General features: G+C 37.0%; 1 protein-coding gene across 48 annotated transcripts in view; it reads right to left on the minus strand.

Annotated features, from left to right (window-relative positions):
- ATP2B2 (ATPase plasma membrane Ca2+ transporting 2) overlaps positions 1-18838 on the minus strand; it is a 310402-nt gene that overhangs the window by 35312 nt on the left and 256252 nt on the right. For all 48 annotated transcript variants that reach the window (XM_085517013.1, XM_085516982.1, XM_032447213.2 and 45 more), the window contains 4 exons: positions 6079-6320; positions 5292-5526; positions 1009-1188; positions 440-527 (listed from right to left, as the gene is read on the minus strand). In XM_085517013.1, coding sequence (XP_085373139.1) covers positions 440-527; positions 1009-1188; positions 5292-5526; positions 6079-6320 — 745 coding nt within the window. The remainder of the gene's footprint in view (positions 1-439; positions 528-1008; positions 1189-5291; positions 5527-6078; positions 6321-18838) is intronic.

The following is an 18838-nucleotide window of genomic DNA, read 5'->3' on the forward strand; positions in this document are numbered from 1 at the left end:
CTTTTAAAGGAGCATCCATCTGCAAATGGCACAGTGAGACAGTTTGTATGATGCTGTTTTTATAGGACAAAAATAGGTTCTAAAAACACAAACGGAAATTTAAAGGAAGCTTATGCAGAGCACACAATTAGGGAGCCTACAGGAAAATGGAACTGCCTTGAAATAAGTTTCATCACTCAGTTTATGCCCAGTTACATGACTTCTGAAAACGAGTTTCTGTTTGTTTTCTTTTTGAATGCTGAGGTAGAACATAAGCAACAGGGACTTATTTACCAAGAAAGTTTTCTTGTATTATTTACAGAACAGCGATGTGTAATTGAAGATAACACAGATACACTTTAACAGTAAAATTCTTACAAAGCAAAAGATGCACTGAGCCTTCTCCAATAACTCTGGCATTACTTTACACACGCTCATGTATGAAGGTGGTCTCACTCACCTTTGACCAAAGTATGTTTGTCCGTGGGAGATGACCGAGCAAGTACTCGAAGCTTTGGCCAGATTTTGTCAATCCGCTCTTGCTCAATCTGGAAAACAATAACAAAAAGCAACAACAGAACTGTTAGTCTGTAGTTAGAAAAATGCAAAATATACTTCTGTCCAAGCAGCAGAGGATTCATTTCACTGAGACTTGTATCTATTCTCCAGAAGCACAGAAAAATTACAACAGACATCAATGGCAGCAAGACCAAAAAAGTCAATTTTCATACTACCAGAAGTCATTAATTGGTTAACATAGGTCCATTTTGCCACTGTATCTTATCTGCCTTTCTTATGCTCTTCACAGATAGTCCCACTCAGAAATGTGACTTACTTAGAGTAGTACAGTTTTTCCAAGCTGATTGAATGTATTTACAACTTAAAATGTGTTGCTTTATTCTGCAACTGTCTCTCCAAGTAATCTTTTCTGAAACAAGGTACATGACAGCACAGGAGAAGCAGCATCTCGGTATTCTCACTATTTTTATGGCACATTCTTAATACGTATGGATTTAACACATGAATTACCTCCCCCTTCTCATTTCGGATCCTTCTGTTAAACTCTTTCCCTTCGAGGCAAAGAAAGTCTTCTCCTGGATGGATGATCCCACATTTTATGGCAATGGCACGTGCTGTGTTGATATTGTCTCCAGTGACCATGCGGACCGTAATTCCAGCTCGCTGGCACTTTCTTATGGCTTCTGGGACCTACAAAAGAAATATAACAGGGAAAGAAAATTTCCAGATATGAGATAGAAATACAAGTCAGATGTTTCCAGTCAGATCATCAGTTTCCTAAAGGTTCTCTTAATTTTAATATAAACAGGAGTAGCTTTTTTCGCTTAATTTTTTAGTTTAATTTAGTTTAAGAACTGGCATCAAAATGAACATTACTGACTACAGTAGCAAATTCTTCCTACAGTCTTTGTCAGTTTAGTGCAGGTATGTTGTAGAATTTGTTACTAATTAGACTGGATTAACGTCATCTGTTACTACAGAAACTATCAAGAAAAGGAGCCACCACTTACAACATTGCACTGCTCATGTTGTGCTTTGTGAGTCATTTAAAGTTCCCCTATATTTACAGCGCTGCTGGGGGCAGTGCATTGCCTTTGATTGACAACCACCATTCTTATCCAGCATGGCAAATACTCTACTCCTAATGATTTCATGGGGCCAGAAAGGCTGTACATTTTGGATTGAATGTCACACTAGAGATAAATACTATACACCCTTAAACCACATTGTAGATAATGATTATTCTAATCAGTGAGTACAATTTCACACCGTGTTTCTGCATCTTCATTAAAATACTTTTTCCACAGGAAAAAAATAAAATAAAATAAAATAGTGCTATTCACTTGAATAATGATACTAGTGTCTCCAACACTTCTAAATCAACTCAGCCAGATGCACATGTACTGGAAATAATGGCTCATATGGTCAGTTGTGTCCTTTTTAATAAACAAGAGGCAGTTAAGAGGTATCTATTTTCCAAAATGCCTCACTGAACACCCAGTTGAAAAACAGACCTGTACTTTTCTCACTGCTGTGAAGAAAACAGTTGCACCCACAGAAATGTGCTGTTGGCAAATGACTTTCTACGCAGATGACAGAAGCAATAGAAAAAATGAAGGGTCAGAGGCTTATCTTCCCATTCCTTCTCCTGTACTAACTGTAAATATTCTTCTCAACAGTTGCATCCCAGAAACATTATTTAGACCACCTGAAGCCCCTTTACATTACAATAGAGAATTCTGTGGGACACATACAACCAACACAGATTCATTGCTTAAGCAAATGACTTCTGATTTACTCAGTTTCCACAAAAATAATCTTGACTATATCCCATTTGCCATGTTGGAGCGCCCTTAATATCCACTTAACTGTGGTGACCCTCACGCATTGGGTTATGACAGATTTAGATGACTGCCTCTAAATCCAGTGTATATATTACATGAACCATGAAGGAGAAAAATAAATTACAGTACAAATAGAAAAACAGAAATATTCACATAAAGCGCCAGTCCCGTTAACCAAGGTCATGAGAGGACAACCTAGTTTCAAATACACCTCAAACTCACATAACAGCAAGGGAAATAATTCCAGCTCCCACTTCTCTCATTTTTGGACAGCTGGTGGGTGGTATCTGACTTACACTGTGTACAGTAATTACGCTTAAAATATTGTTCATATTTTTTAATGCTGTAGGGAAGAAAGAGTCTTGGCAGACCGAGTGGGCAGTGGAAGCAGATATTTTCCATCCGTTTGCAGAATTTAGGTACGTATTTCTAATGTTTGAATTTTCTTTCTGCAAAGAAAACCTTTTAATATATGCATGCAGAGGTTATCCAGTGAGCAAAAATCAGGTGACAAATACGTGAAATTTAGAAGCGATTTATATTCAGTGCCTAGAAATGACAGATTGGAGCTGTACCTTGGCAAACTGGTATAAACCAGTACAGACTCATTAAAGCCAATAAAGAAAGGCTGACAAAATAAACAGACAAATCTCCGTAGGCACAAGACATCATTCTGTTGGTTCTTTTACTATAGATTTATAAAAAATGTTAAAAAAAAAAAAGTTAAATATCAAGTAGGTAGTTCTGTGATTGATAAAAGTTGCTGCTAACAATGAATAAGTTATAGTCTGAATTTCATCAGTCTAAGTTAGCAAAGTATGCAGAATTCACGGGTGTCCAGTGATTACACTCCAGTTAAAGCTTGTCAGTCGCTGGATACCATTGTTGAATAATTCATCATCTTGTAGTGCACAGAAGGAAATGCAATGGCAAGAAAGAACCTGCAATGTAATCAGAACAGATACAGTACTCCTACCTCATGCAAGCATGGCAGCACGGACACTGCAGGTATGCCAAATATGCAAGTATTTGAACACACCAACTGCATATGGGCAAATGATCTTAAGTAAATAAGTAAGAAAATAAATAAATAACACCTTTCTTAGTAAAAACATCAGTACAAATGAAGGGACACTAAAGGTTTTCAGGACAGTGACATTGGATTGCTTTATTGGCATTACTTAATCTGCCATTTCTGACAGAATAAATCCTGATATCAGTGAATACAAGAAATTAAGTGTTTTGATACCTTCATCTTCTTTGATCTTGTAAACACTTTAGACTTAACCTCTTTGTATGAATGCTATTAGGTTTTACCTCAAACTCCTAAGAAATTATTGCCTGTGATATGAGAGCTGCGTTCTCATAAAACATACGCAAAGTAACGACATGCAAGGATAGTTTGCAGCCATTTTAAAAATTAACTGCAAATCCTATTGCTCCCCATTCCCTCACTCTTATACATAACCTGACTTAAAGCAGCTTTCGAACAACGGTGTATCCTTAATGACTTTTGGAGGTAAGGGGCACTGGTTCATGGTTCCGTTGGTCATTGACAGCTTACAAACTTTCTGAGTTCATATGTATAGCAGTTAGAGCATTAGGATCCATGCAGACAGAATATTTTAAGATTATATTAAAATATTTTTCAAGATGCAATGTGAAGTGTAGGGACAGATGGATTAATAGCAAGACACCATCTGATGATAGTTAAAGTGAGCACTGTTTATCCAATGACTGCAGAGGTAAAGATTTTATTATTGTTTTCACCTAGCCAAGACTTACTTAATGCGATCACATTTCTCGATACTGAAAAAAAAGCCAAGCATATCCTTTATAATTCAGAGAGCAGTTATGCAACTGGTGCCCGTAGGTGTAATTATATCATGCTAAGTTTCCTTCATTTATTTTCCAAAGTTACAGCAGTCAAAAGTGTATAAAGGCCTAATTTAAAAATGACTCAGGGAAATAATTTTCCTTGCGTGTCCAACATTGCCACCATTTCTCAGTGGATCAAACACAAAGATTTAGACGTTACTTAAAAAAAAAAAAAAAAAAAAAAAAAGACAACGATGACGACAGTAAAAAAAGACCAATACTGGAACCAAGGTACTTTATGCAGAACCAGAACACACTCTTTTTGTATAGGGAAATTTGAGTTCTCATTCAGTGACCCTGTTCCAGAGCAAACCCACAGTCATTAATCATCTACTGAAATAACTGCACCATCACAGAGTTAATTTCCTGAAGCAAAATGGGAGAACATTCAATCATCAATCAATCATGTCCTCTCACCTGCAGTGGGTATTGGGACTGGTGCTCTCATATCACATCATGCAGCTGCATTGTATGGCCATATGCTCATGGTTGAGACCATGAGTAAAACATTAAAAGAAGATACTGCAAATGCCTGCATTTTACTCTCCACATTTTAAATTTTGGGGCTTACCCTCAATATGTCAGTTTCTACACTGTAAAACTGAACTGATTATCTACTGATTAACTATCAAGGACCACATATACTGGTCAGAAACAACGATTCTACCTCCACGTGCCTTTTGTATTACTGTAGTAATATAATTCACAAGTGTAGTAGCAGGTCAAGTCTCATTGAAGACAGACACAGAATACTATGGCACCTCCTTCCATTGTGCACATGCTGATTTACTTGAATTTAAACTTCAGGCCCATTTTAAAGCCATTTAAGAACAGCATCCACGAAATCTACAGCATGTCCACAATAAAACTTTTCCTTGTCCAAAGATGATATTTACAAATTTTCCTGAATAGTCACAATTTACACTCTTACCACAGTTTGTAAAGTGGCAGATGTTTTAGTAAAACAGAGATCTCCAAGACTACGTGTGTTAGCTGTGGAAGATGTCACAAATCTAGAAATCAATTTGCGTTTCATTCTCTAATACTTTATAACATAAGAATTTAACTTACCTCTGGTCTTACTGGATCTTCAATGCCAACAACACAAATGCAAGTCAGATCAGATAAAATGTCATTTTCATTGTCCCAGTCAGGTTCTGGGCTGCTGTTGAAGTCTCGGAAAGCAACGCAGATAGTTCTCAGTCCATCACAGGCCATTGGTTCAATCACTTTCTTCACCATTTCATCCCGGTCACGTGGTCTGAAGATACGAGGTTCACCAGCTGCATTAAGGATCCTGGAACACCTATTTTATTTTAGTAAGAAAAAACAACAGTGTGATCATACATTATATGACTGCTGAAAAGTATTTCCATGTATCAGCTCCTTCCCTTCAGCATCTTTCTTTCTGTGCAAATTTCTAGATAAAACAAGAAGATTCACTACTAAAATATTGTCAGGAAGAATTTGTCTCTAACTTCTTATGGAGACTCTTTCATCCATTACTTCCCAAAAACCCATGTAATTAGTGAGCTAAGAACCTGCAAAGAAATTTAAACATCTTTATTTTCCAAATGTGTTTATTAACTGAAAGAAACTGTTCATAAATGGCTGAATATCATTAAAATATCCAAATTTTATGTTAGCCCATGATAAGAAAAATATATCAAACACATTTGCAAGTGGGAGGTGGGGATTGGAGGAGAGCAGTAACAGCTTTACACTGAAGTGTGTCATTTTTCTACTGTGATTAGCATATTCCAAACACGAGAATTGCCAGGAATATCTTTATCAGCATCAGACAGTTTTGCCTCATTAAGACTTCGGAAAAGCACAACAAGAAGTCCATTGAACTTACTTCTTCAGAACAATTTCAGAAGCTCCTTTGCTGTACATTCGGAAACTACCATCTGGCATTTTAATGACGGTACTCATTGACTTCCTTACAGAGTTGAATGTGTAAACTTTATAAAGTTTCTCCTCGGGGATGAGGGACCGAACAGGCTCATAATCCTGCTTCAAATCCAGGACAAAACCCAAGAGACCGCATTCCGTCTTATTGCCTACCTGCCGAGGCAGGCCACCCTCTTTTTCTGGTGGCTGAAAGAAGGAAAAAAATAGATATTAATTTCTATAATGCAGCTGTACACAACGTTTTCTGCCCAATTAATAATAAAGTCACTGTGTACAATTTAAAATCTAAATTTTAATTATGCTGTCACATCTCCTCCCATTTTTAAAAACTACCCAAACAGCTACATTCTGTCTCACATTTCTTCTAAGTCAGCCATGGATCATTGAAGAGATTCTGATAACAGATCATTAGAAATGTAATTACTTACTTTAGGACCAACATAATTGATTCTTACTTACTGCATACAGAATATTTGCTATTCTCACTTGAACTGAATTGTTTTTAAGATTTTCTTGGTTTTAATGGTGAATTAAAGAAAGACACCCTTTTCTTCTAGCAGCCAGTTCTTAATGAAAAGTTGCTTCAGACAGTAAGTGCTCTCTACGTTAAAAAAATGCTGGTTCATGGTTCAAAATGCAGGCACATGGTTCTCAAAGCCTGCTAAAAGCTCCTGGTTATTCGAAGTAGTGGATTTAATGAACTTCACTGCCTGGGTAGCAGTTCTAGGGAGGGCTGATTTACCTGTATGCATTCTATCAAACTCATTCTATTTTAGCTTTAAATCTCTATTAATGTTGATTTTCTCTGCCACCGAAGACAGTGAATCTCAACACTGACATAAACGTGAACATGATCAGGCTGCTAGGAAATCCACACTGGAAACCAATTAAATACATACAGATTGCTTTCCAACGCAAACACAGAATCCTAGAAAACAGCTACTTTATACATATGATTTTTTCATCATAAGTATCTGTAATACTGAGAAAATAAAAGTCCACCTACATCTCACAGTATATAAACTACAGTCCTTCTAAAATTTGTTTTTCTTTGATCATTGAGTAGATCAGGCTTTTCCTCAACTCACGGTGGTCTAAAAATAGACTTCTTTTAGTGATCATCTCTTGAACGCTAATACATAAGCAAGGGGAAAAAATACCAGTGAAAAGAAAATGAACAGACATTTCAGAAAGGTTTCAAAATCTGCTAACAAGTGGCCACCTCCCTCTAGAGCAGCTGCTGTCTCTGTACTCTCTGTACATTACGTTAAAATAAAACATATGGTGATGAGAGCTGGCAAGTAGCACTTCCTTCCCTGTACTGTTTCAGCTAAAAACCTATACGCCAAAACTAGTTTCCTTGAAGACTGTTCTTGACAATCCTTTGCAGAAGCTGCTACCTCTTAAAACAGCATACTGTGATGTATCTAAATGTATTATTTGCAGAAACCTGCAGTTTATGGCACCTGGAACACAATTAAAAAGACTGCACAAAGGAGTTACTCTTGAGTAATTAACTAGGAATCATTTCATTGACTCAGAGAACAAAAATGCAGCATCCTGAAAATTCACTACAGATCACTGTTATCAGCTCTATACTGTCAAAAAGCAATGAATTTACTTAGAATAAAATAAAAGATACACTCAATAAAAATAGGTCTTTGTGTCTCGTGCAGATTCTGGTCCTCGATCCTCTTGAGGACAATTCTAGAATGAGATAATTAAATAATGAGGAAGATCACAGTCTGTCCTCGGACTGTTTGGAATTTTAAGTAGCTTTTCACGTGAACAAATAGTAAACTGACTCTTTCTAACACAGAGCATTGAAAACAAAACAAAACAAAATATAATAGAATGCTTTCTGATAATATATTTGCCATTTGTAATCACCACTGGAAGGTACAATCCTGTTGAAATTCAGTTACAATAAAAAGTCAGTTTGAATTGAGGTCAGCATAAAGGGATTGAAAAAGAACTTTTAACTTCTTTGAGCTGCTTGCATAACCGTTTTGGCATCAGAAGAAAGAGACTGAGCTAACCTTATGTACATTCAGATCTCACTCACTGGATTTAAAGTCCAACATTTAAAACTTTAAAGCTTTTATTTTTTTGAATGGTTTGACATAGACTAACATAAGTGTTCCCATTCATCTATGGTGCCTGTTCATCAGAACATGAAATTTCTTTTTTATACCTTCAATAGGATTTTAAATGGTTATATGTTCAGCCAACACAGATCTCTTCCTTTACTTCCTTTCAAACTGGAGCTGAACATTTTGATTCTATCCAATTTCAGCCACATCCCTTAAGGACCCTGATTTTGATCTGTTTGCTTCAAAATATATCATTTTTTTGGTTCCTTTACATAGTCATCATTTCAAAGCTTCTTACGGTACATGCATTCGGGATTTGGTTTAGGCAGCAAAAAATGTCTGCGCTCCTCTTAATCCATACTGTGTATGTTCTGGAAGCAAAGGCTGACAGTCTAGACAAACTAAACTAAAAACACTTGAGATCTGTTTCAGCAGCCTCGAGAGAGATCAAATCCAAAGACTAAAATTAGAAATGTAAACAATACTGTTTAATAGCAGTTGTAAGTTGTTACTTAATACTAGTGGGCAGCAGAGCTGCCTTTTCACTGAACCACTTACTGTATATCTCCTTAATTACTACCTGCTAAATGCAACCAGCAGTATCACATCACTTAGCTCTCTGTACTACAGTGAAGTGGTGCATTGATATTGCATGTCAAGGCTCAATCAGGACTCTAAACCTGCTGCCCATTCAAATTCCTAAAGCCATGAGATTACCTCCATATCCATCATAGTTACTGACCAGAACAAACTGCTGAGCTCAGCTGCATTGAGTAGGAGAGAAGCAGTTTAAAAGACTCCCCTATGACTCATCAGATGTGAGATGCACCCTTCAGCTGACAAGAAGCAGGCTCCTCAGATGAGTGACAGTGCCCCCAGCACAAGACCCTATCTTGTTATTTAACCACCATTGAACTAACAGATCTGTTCAGACTTCCTAGCAAATTAGTTGTAGGATTTTTTGACTGAGTACTGTATAGGGAGTAAGAAACAGCATATCAGTACAGTAGCTTCCTGCATCAGATTAGCATCGTAGGTATTTAACATTTTTTCTTGTTCTCTGAGGACAAACCTTGAAATGCTAAAACAGTTGATTTAATTAATGCAACATTGTGGTTTTGTGTAATTCTCATTTCTAGCACTTGAGATGGATGTAGATTAAAAAAAAACAAACAACACCCAAAAACATAAAACCTGCATATTTTAACATCTCTCGTTGCCTCAAATAATAGCAATGCAATCACTGTATTAAAAGAGGCCAGCAGTAATTATGTAATGCAGCAAGCAGCATGACATTTCCTATCAGCACTGCAAAGTTAGGAGAGCAGCAGTGATGTGGCTCAGTGAATACAGACTCATGCTTGTTTCAGCTCACGTAACAGGAATAAGGATAAAATGATACTATCCATAAATTCCCCCAAGAGTGGTTATGAAAGACGAAATCAGGCATGAAGAACAGACTGAAAGGCTGGTGTGACAGCCTCTGTACTCCCTGTCTGATTTGACTGTTAACCATTTTAACATACCAAGAAGGCTAACAGTTTGCCCTTAATTCTAATAACAAATAATTGAAGTTTCCTTTTAGTTTGAAAGACAGTTCACCTCCGCTTTACCTGAATAACAAAAGCATACAGACAAAAAATACTACAGCAAGCATGCAAGTTGTTTCTTCTTCACACTAGTTAAAAGTTGATATATCCGTTCTTTTTTCACAGAAATATAGAATACTTGAGATGGAAACATACTGGTATCTATATTGATGGACCATCCAGTGCAGTGCCCTTACCAAAACTGGTTCAACAATAGGAGGTTGCTCAGTGCTGTGTCCAGTCAGGTTTTGAATGTCTCCAAAAACTCTTTTGGCTTCCCATTCTAAAGTCTGATCCTGAATGTAAAGTACATTTTCTTATGTTTAAATGAAATTTCCTATTTCTGTGTTCTCTCATTACCTACTTTTAATCCTTTCACTGGGCACCACTGAGAAAAACCTGGATGCATCTTGTGAAAAGCCTCCCATCACAGACACATTTGAACACCACATTACAGTGTAGAAAATGAACTCTTAAAACATAACACCACTGAATAATAACACACTTTTGTTAGGATACTCCAGCCTCAGTGTTGCCATATTAAAGTGAACCTTAAGAATCATTTTTCTCCACATTCTCCTCATCTTATTATCTTTACTAAGTTGTCAGATCTGTATGAAAAGACTTCCTACTGTTATTGATCAAAATCACTCAGACCTTCCATAATAACCTAATTGAATTAAAATTTGATTCTTGGATTCTGAAAATAATACATCCAGTTTCCAAATCTGAGACACTCCAATCTCTCCACCCTTGTTCCTTTGTGCAGTTACATTCACAGGGAAGTGGCAATTGTTAGATTTATACTCGTGCTATTGCTGCTTTGTTTAAGCACGAGAACTGTTGACAAGTAACCTATATAATCAAAAGAATTAAACATAACAATAGTGATTAACTAACTTTAATTAACAACCAATTTACTTTAAATGTAGTCTAAGTACAAGGTTTCAGTTAATGCTAGCTATTAAGAAAGATGCAAGAATATGCTTCTCCCCTATTAATCCCATCTTCAGAGCACACAGCTGAGTGCAAAATGTGCCATTTCTAAACTAAAACTTGGCATAATTAAGACCAGATTAACAGATTTCATAACTGCCCAATAATATGTCCCACAGTTTGGGAAAAATGAGCTATATATTCACCACTGACAAACAAGTTCAACATTTTTCTTCAAATGCAAAAGAGAAATTGCACTTAATTGAAGAACTGTAATTGGTACCTTCATAATGACAGCCAAGCATCTGCTACCTTGTTTTAGATCTATTAAACTGAGGCTTTACTGCGTGCTGATATTAGATAGGTTTCATGAATCGCATGAACGGCTGCAGACACCGAAAACAGAAACAGGAGACAAACCACATAATGGTGAGTTTATCAGACAGTGAGAATTCAATTTCAGGGAAGCTTCTGCAATTTAAAAATGTTATTTCCAAATTAGAAAAATCACTGGGGAATTGTGTTTTTGTCAGTACAAACAGCATTAATGCACGTGTTTTAAGGCAAGAACCTTGGTTTTTAGCTTTGAGGAAAGAGAGAGACATTTTCCTTGGTTTAACAATGATCTCAGTAGCAATAATCCATTTGGAGAACATCTTTTGAGTGATTTTGATACAGGCTGTAGTAATCTATCAGTGTCTTACAAGGCTTTCTCTCCAGGGTTGCCTATGTAAACCTCAGTCAGTGATCCTGAACTTGACATCAAAGTGTTACTCTTCCTCCCTTTAAATTAAGCAATAAGGAATTAATGAAAACTATCATATTACTTAGTAGTCTGAAATGCATCACTCCATCTATTCCACATTATCCATATATTCTTTTTAATAGGCATAACTTTCTCCATGCCTTCTACTAATCTGAAATGAAAAGAAGGAAAACTGTGTGTTGAAGGCATTAAACTGTTGCCTTAAGCTTATGTAATATCTGAAAAACCCTCACTAGATAGCTGTGATAAGGATCACACTGAATAAGAATTTCATAATCGCATCAAACAGTAGAGAATGCACGCCCTTTACACATAAACATCAAAAGCTTTTATTTCAGAATAGCACTAGCACTATTTACACATAGCTGGTTTGTGCCTGCAGTATCAGAATGTACAAAGCTTGCCAATACTTTGAATTTTCTACTTCTGAAATATAAAAATATATATATTTCCTAACTGTGCTCTTAAATATAGCACAGATAGGAAAACCAAAGCAAAAATCAGTCTCACTTCTCATTTTCTGGTTGCAGCATTAACAATCTGAATAGTTTATGGAGCTGCATTTAAAAACTGTAAAGCAAATCTAAGCGCATAAAAAATAAAAAGATCTTCTTTTCTCACTTGATTTAAGCTACTGATTATAGCCTGTCATAATTTTGGATTATGTCTATCAATAGTATTCATTTCCAGAGTAAGGAAAAGGGTTCTTCAAGCATCCATTTCTAAATAACTCAGAAAAGACTAGCAACAGCTATTTTGTTTATCAAACAAAATGTGCTCATTCTCTTTAAATCCATACTTGCACGTATCAGCTGAACTTATTTTTAAATTGGCTTTGGTTAGTTAGGGTTGTTAGTTTTTGTTACGCAAATGCAGGAATTCAAGTGTATATAATACATTATAGCAATGCTTATCTAATATTTTCTCAGAGGGATTTTTTTGCATGATTGATGGGGTAACGTTTGATATACATTATAAATTCCATCCTCTGGCCAGTTCCTCTCCAGGATACCATGAATTATGCCTCTGCTGGGCAGAACAGACTGAGAGACTGCAGCCAATTTTCATCTGATTGTTCATTCAAAAGGAAATGGTAAAGGAATGATGGAGAGCTTGAACATCTTGTCCTTTCTTAAAAGAAAATTCTCATCTTGTATTGTTTTTAATAAGCCCTTTTTTTCATCGTTGTTTGCTTTAAAAAAAAACACTGCCATTTTTATAAAGCTGGTATTATCATGTGAAATTATTGCATTTCTGTTCCTGATGATAAGGGAAATCTACATTAAAACAGATTAGAGAATGCGAAAGCAATCTATTTCACAGAATTGGTGCCTGAAGTAAGTGGTTTATGTCCACTCACAAAAAAACAAAAGCTCCCATCAAGAAAATCTGCTTTGTGATAATATCCCCTACGAAGCACTAACACTGAATTCAAGCCAGTGTTAATAATGAGCTCCTAAGTGTGATGACTATCACAGTAGGGGTTCACAGGCATGAAAAGAAGCATGTGTGAGAATCATTCACTTTACAGCCCATTTTAATGAAATAATAATCTTTAAAAAAGGGTCCTAAAAATGATCAGACAGCTGTGAGTAGCATTAATATATCTAGATGAAAACACTTCGTAATACCATGCAGGATGGGGGACTTCTAAGCCTGCTTTCATCCACAGTTATGTTTGGAAATACCTGGCATTTATCAATATAAGTGAATCATCCTGCACCAGTGCACGAACAGAGGAAAAAGAAGAATATGAAGGTAACAAATAAAATAAGAGAAAACCTTATGCAAGGTAATAAAAAAACTTGCATCATGACAAGATAAAAACAAAACAAAACAAATTTATTCATTCTCATAAAAGTAAACAGGAAAACCAGAAAAGAAAAGCTATCATTCTAGTAACAAAAAGCTTGTAAGTGACTGCCTGTCTTGTTTATAATCCTGCAGTGATTAATTATTCTGACAGGAAAAAACTGAATCTGCAATTAACAAATTGTGAAGGCAAACAAGGCCGGTATGAGTATGGTTTTATATATCTGTTTTCTCTAGTATGAAGAAAGAAAGTAAATCTAATTCAACTGTATCATCAGCTTTTAGCTAGTATGTCAGGCTGTACTGCACAGTGTAGGACTATTCATCCATCTTATTTTCCCATATGCATGTGTTATTAAGGCACAGCATTCAACTTTGATAACAAAGAAGGAACTAAGGAACAGTCTTGTCTGCACTCACAATCTGTCTGTTGCCAGGTTCGTTTGCAACTATAGTTTACTGCACAATAAGCACTTAGGAGAAATAAGTAGCTCTGAGGGTATCACACACACTCTGCACACAGCATTTCAACCTTACTCTGGGAACACTCCTTGCCTCTGCCAACCCAGCCAGAAATGAAAAGATCCATCCTCCCATTGCGTGTAGCAATGCCAGCAGCAGATTTACAGAATGGCCCTGCTCTGATCTCTGCTTCCTAATCCTGCTTTACTTAGGTAAATCCACCCCACAGACAACTGTGATGGAGCTTTCTGTGCAGCTGATGCCTTTCCAACTCCCCACATACAAGTCCCAGAAGAGGAGGCTTTATTAAGAAATGCTCTGAGCTTGCAGGACAATGCTCGTGCATCCTGACTGCATGAAGCGCGTGTTGGATGTCACATGTCCTGTGCTGTACGCATCCCTCTGGTCTTTCCTAAACACACATATCTCAATTATTAACTCAGTAGCTCATTTAGTCAGAAAAGTTATATGTGTACCTCACATTATATAAAACTTTAATGGCAAGCCATGTGTGAAGATCATCACTTTCTGCTAATTATCGATCCTATAGCAGAAGCAATTAACTGCATGATCTATTCTCTAATAATTGTTATTTACACAGCAAATGATATGTATGCAGTACGTTGTTTCCTCCTGTCTACATTATTCTGATAAAATGTTTAAAGAGTGTTAAAGAAAATATCAAGGATTTTTGTTTGTTTATATACAGAAAGGTACTTTGCCTGCAAAGCCCCATTGCCTCATCTATAACACATACCTACATTATGTATTTGTCTAACACTGCAAATAAAATATAGAAATTGCAATGAAGAAATAGAATTCGCTGATGAAGATAAAACTTATGCTTCTGGACTTTAAACTCTTACTGATTTTCATCAAATCCCATCAATTGTTAGAAATAAATTTACAGTGCACTGCGCTTTCAAAGGAGAACTCAGATGGAACGGGACCAATTGGGTAGGGCTGGAAAAACGTTTTTACCATCTAAGCAATTGGTCTGTTGCGCAAAAAGACAACAAGATCAAGGCTGAAACTCTAGAAAAGTGAATTTCATGCTTCACTTAGAAATAGGGAGCTTTAAATTGAGCAAGGAGCCATCACTCACCAGGAAGATTCTAAACTCCTGTAAGACTTTGTGTTTTCTTTCCTCGTTTACCCAATCCCAATCACCAGTGTGTGGCATTTGTGCAACACTATAAAAGACAGTTGCTGGCAGTGCTATCTGAGAAGTAACTTTGTGTAAGTAATACTGTTTATTTTCCAAATCATTAGTCCGATTGGCATTAACCTTTTAATTTTAAACGGATCAAATGCAGCATTTAGCTAGAGACTGAGAAGTGCTCAAGAGAGTATTTTAATGCCATCACCTGAGCACTTAAGAAACAAGAGGATAAACAGTTTTCACAAATTTCTGCTACCAAGACAACGTGCTGAAAGCAGCCAGCGACAGATTTACATTCCCAGTGTACTCCGTAGTGCAGAAAGAAGGCTCAGACCCTTTGCTCCACATCGTCTGTTGCATTGCCAGCTGACCAGGAGGCAGTCCCCAGTGCCATCACATGTGCTATGTTACAGATATACATCCCAGGTGTTTCTTACTGTTTGCTAATTTCCAGTATTATTACATAAAGATAACGCCCTCCATAGATCCATATTCACGTGAAATGGCTGCCAAATAGCACTCCTCCTCCTCTGCCTGACTCAGTCTTAAAGATACTGAAAGCTTGACTCTATCAATAAAGGTGGAGTATATTACAATCAACAGGAAATACATTGCTTTCTTTGTTCTGACAGCAATATTTATTTATTTATTTTTAATTCACCACCTTTGTTTTGTTTTACCCAATAAAGCCATTTTTTGTCCAAAAAGCTGGAAAAGGTCACATTAATTAGCTGATATTTACCCACAGGTGAATGTTTACTTCATTTTGTAAGCTGTGGAAGGCAGTGAACGTTCTGCACTGTTCTGTGACATCTCTGCCTTTTTCTTTCAAAGCTGCAGTAAAAGGATGTCAATCCACCATGCTGCACAACATGCAAATGCAGTAAATTGTGCTCCAGATCCTTAGAACTGAAAACAGCCCTCACAGTGCTAATATACACCTAATACAAGGATAAGGAGCTCTTTTTTTGCTCCTTAGGCAACTATCAAGTACCCACTGAAATGCCTGTTTGGTCTTAACAGCGACTGGTTCAGCCAAGTCCACTGGAAATGAAAATCCCTCAACTAAATGTGAGACATGACTTTTTTTAATAAGAACACGTTATAGCTATCCAGCAAAGCATGTCATCTTTGACCTCTGACAGATTTCAGGAAATCAGAAGAAAAGTAAACAAATAATAAAGAAGAATAAAGGAAATAGTGCTCTGAAAATAAAGCCTCTTATTTAATTGCATGGAAACTTGAAAAGCTACAAAGAGCACAATAACACTGTCTGATAGAGCTAATTCTCAGTTACAAAACATGCTTTTCAACATAGCCATCACCATTAGCTCTGCATTTGTGCCAGAGATGAGCAAGAAAGAGCCTGCATGCATCAAAATCTGCTGCAGCAGAGGTGCCCCACTGTTGTCATTCCCAGTGCTGAAATGCACCACCCACTGCCTCTCCGTGCTCACATCCACTGCTTGGTCTCCATAAATGCTCTGCAAGTGTCAGTGAATACCAATGGATGCTATTTTTTTCTGCATGGAAGAAGATTCATCGAAACCTATTTGCTTCATGGGTACTTTCATGTCAGACGCCATTTTGTCAGAGTGCCCCTTTGCTGCTATTTCTCTTGTGGCAACAAAATGTAATGGAATTTTGCTGTTAATGTATGATCTCTATTGCTTCATTCCCAGCATCTACCACTGATATCGTGGGACAATGTAATAAATAGGAGGCATTACTTTCAGAGCAGCCCTCATACTACCCTAGAACTGTATTTATGTATGCAAAAGCTCAAATATCTACTTCTCTACGGAGTACGTATTTCATTATTGCTCTATGATATTCAAGGTCACTGGGCTTTCGAACCAAGTGAAAATGTCTAATTCCCAATGTGGAAGTTTTGTTTTCATAGTAAGAGGTGCTTTGCAGCCCTTACCTCCAAAAATATTATTAAATGCAATTTTTATGTTTGCTAGTTAAAGTGTTATAAAACTAATATTGGGGAACATTTCTCATTCAGCAGATATATGTGATCACTCTGAACAGAAGTGCACACAGTGAGCAATTCACAGCATACATGTAACTGGATCACTAATAATAGATTATGTAAAATTCAGTTGTTATGATGTGTTCTCATACACCCTTTGGGTCTGAGCTGATATTCACTATTCCATTCAGTGCACTCTGACTGCAAAACCATGAGTTCAGTGTTCACAGTTAGAAAAATAATTCTGCTCCCTTTATCCAACTCCCCTCTGTATTTTTTTCTGTATTTATTTATAAATTGCAATGAATAAGAGCTTTGAAACAATACTTTCTATGATGAACTTTAGCTTCAGTGTGCTCTAACAACCACCTCCTTTTATACTGGAGTATTCTCCTGGGGTCCACACTTCAACGTTTGACCTTATGGTGTTTTGTTCTAATAGCTAAAAAATGATCACTAATTTTATACAGATATGTTCCAGTTTTCCAGAGCATCCTGTGTTTTCCAGAGAATAAATGGCTGCATCAATTAATTTTGCATAGATCTGTGCAAAGGCATAAAATAACTGGAATAGTGAAACGCTGGCTCCTTATAACAGGCACACAACACTCTATTTAGGGAGAAGGAATGATTCTAGCTAACAGGAAAGAAAACGTAAAACAACAACACACATACTGAGATTGCAGTGAAATTTTAAAACTACTATTAACCAGGAATTTTTCTGTTACATGAAACCGCTGCCACAAGAGAAAGGATATTAAACATATATATTATAGATGTGACAATTGGAAAGTGGTCTCATATCTTCTCATGTCTCACTCAGAAAGCTAAATATTCAGATGAGAGTCTGAACCAGCATGAAGTTGAACACAAACACCTCATTTCTGTGTTTGATATTCAAAACAAACAGCAAAATGCTGAACAACTGAGGAGCAGCTGGCATTAAGTCTTAATCTGCCAGCTGCACCTACCTGAACTAGCAGTCTGCTGTGCCACCTCATCTCAGAAATGAACAAATTCTGCCAATGCTGGTAACGTTCTCTCAAAGTTCTACCAGTGCTGAGCTCCACAGTGACAGCTAGAACTGACATCAGTAACTAGCAATTATACAAACACTGATGTACACATCTACCTATTGCCCTTTATTCTTATTTGTCTGTATTTCCATTTTTTATCCCAGTGTGTGTGCTGAGGCACAGTTTGGTTCCATTTCAGTTCCTGCAGGAGGAAGCAAATAGACTTACGGGGGCTGTAATCATATTAACATAATTAAAATGTATGTTCCTCTCTCCAACAATCAAACGTTGCACTGATTTATGAGAGCATGCTCATTAACAGCAAAACATTCCTGCTAATTTTCAAATATGTAAATTAGATTTCAAAAAGCTACTGCCATAAAATATGTAGCATTTACACTGAACCACCTAAGAGAGGAAGGCCCATTTTCATTTCACCTAACCTATTTGGTTTGGATCTGGACAGATCATAAGAAAAAGAGCATGAGATCCAGGATTCAGGTGAGAAATGATGCGACTTGGATCCTCACAGCTGAAGATGGTGTGTAGCTGTAGCTGAGTGAGCTCTGCATTTCCAGAGTATCTGAATTCCAGGTTAGAAGTAGGTCTGACCTCAGTTGTCTACAGCTACTTGTCTTTGCAGTACAACAGAAGAGCTGCATTCATTAAGGGCTGATTTCAGCTGCAAAGAGGCAGCAAACAGAACCTGTCTGAGCTGCTGAAGGCTTCATGTCCTCTCCCAATGCAGGAAGTAGCTCTAATCTGCTCTATTTCCAGAGAGCTCTCAGTGAGAACAGAACAGTGGGTGCCTCACAGTATTCCACCAATTGTTTGTGTGTGAAAAAAAACTACCTTTAAAATATCATGAGGTGCATATATGATGCAGCTCA

This window comes from Coturnix japonica, chromosome 15 (assembly GCF_054131305.1).
Source record: "Coturnix japonica strain WE chromosome 15, WE-NBRP24, whole genome shotgun sequence".
Lineage (NCBI taxonomy): Eukaryota > Metazoa > Chordata > Aves > Galliformes > Phasianidae > Coturnix > Coturnix japonica.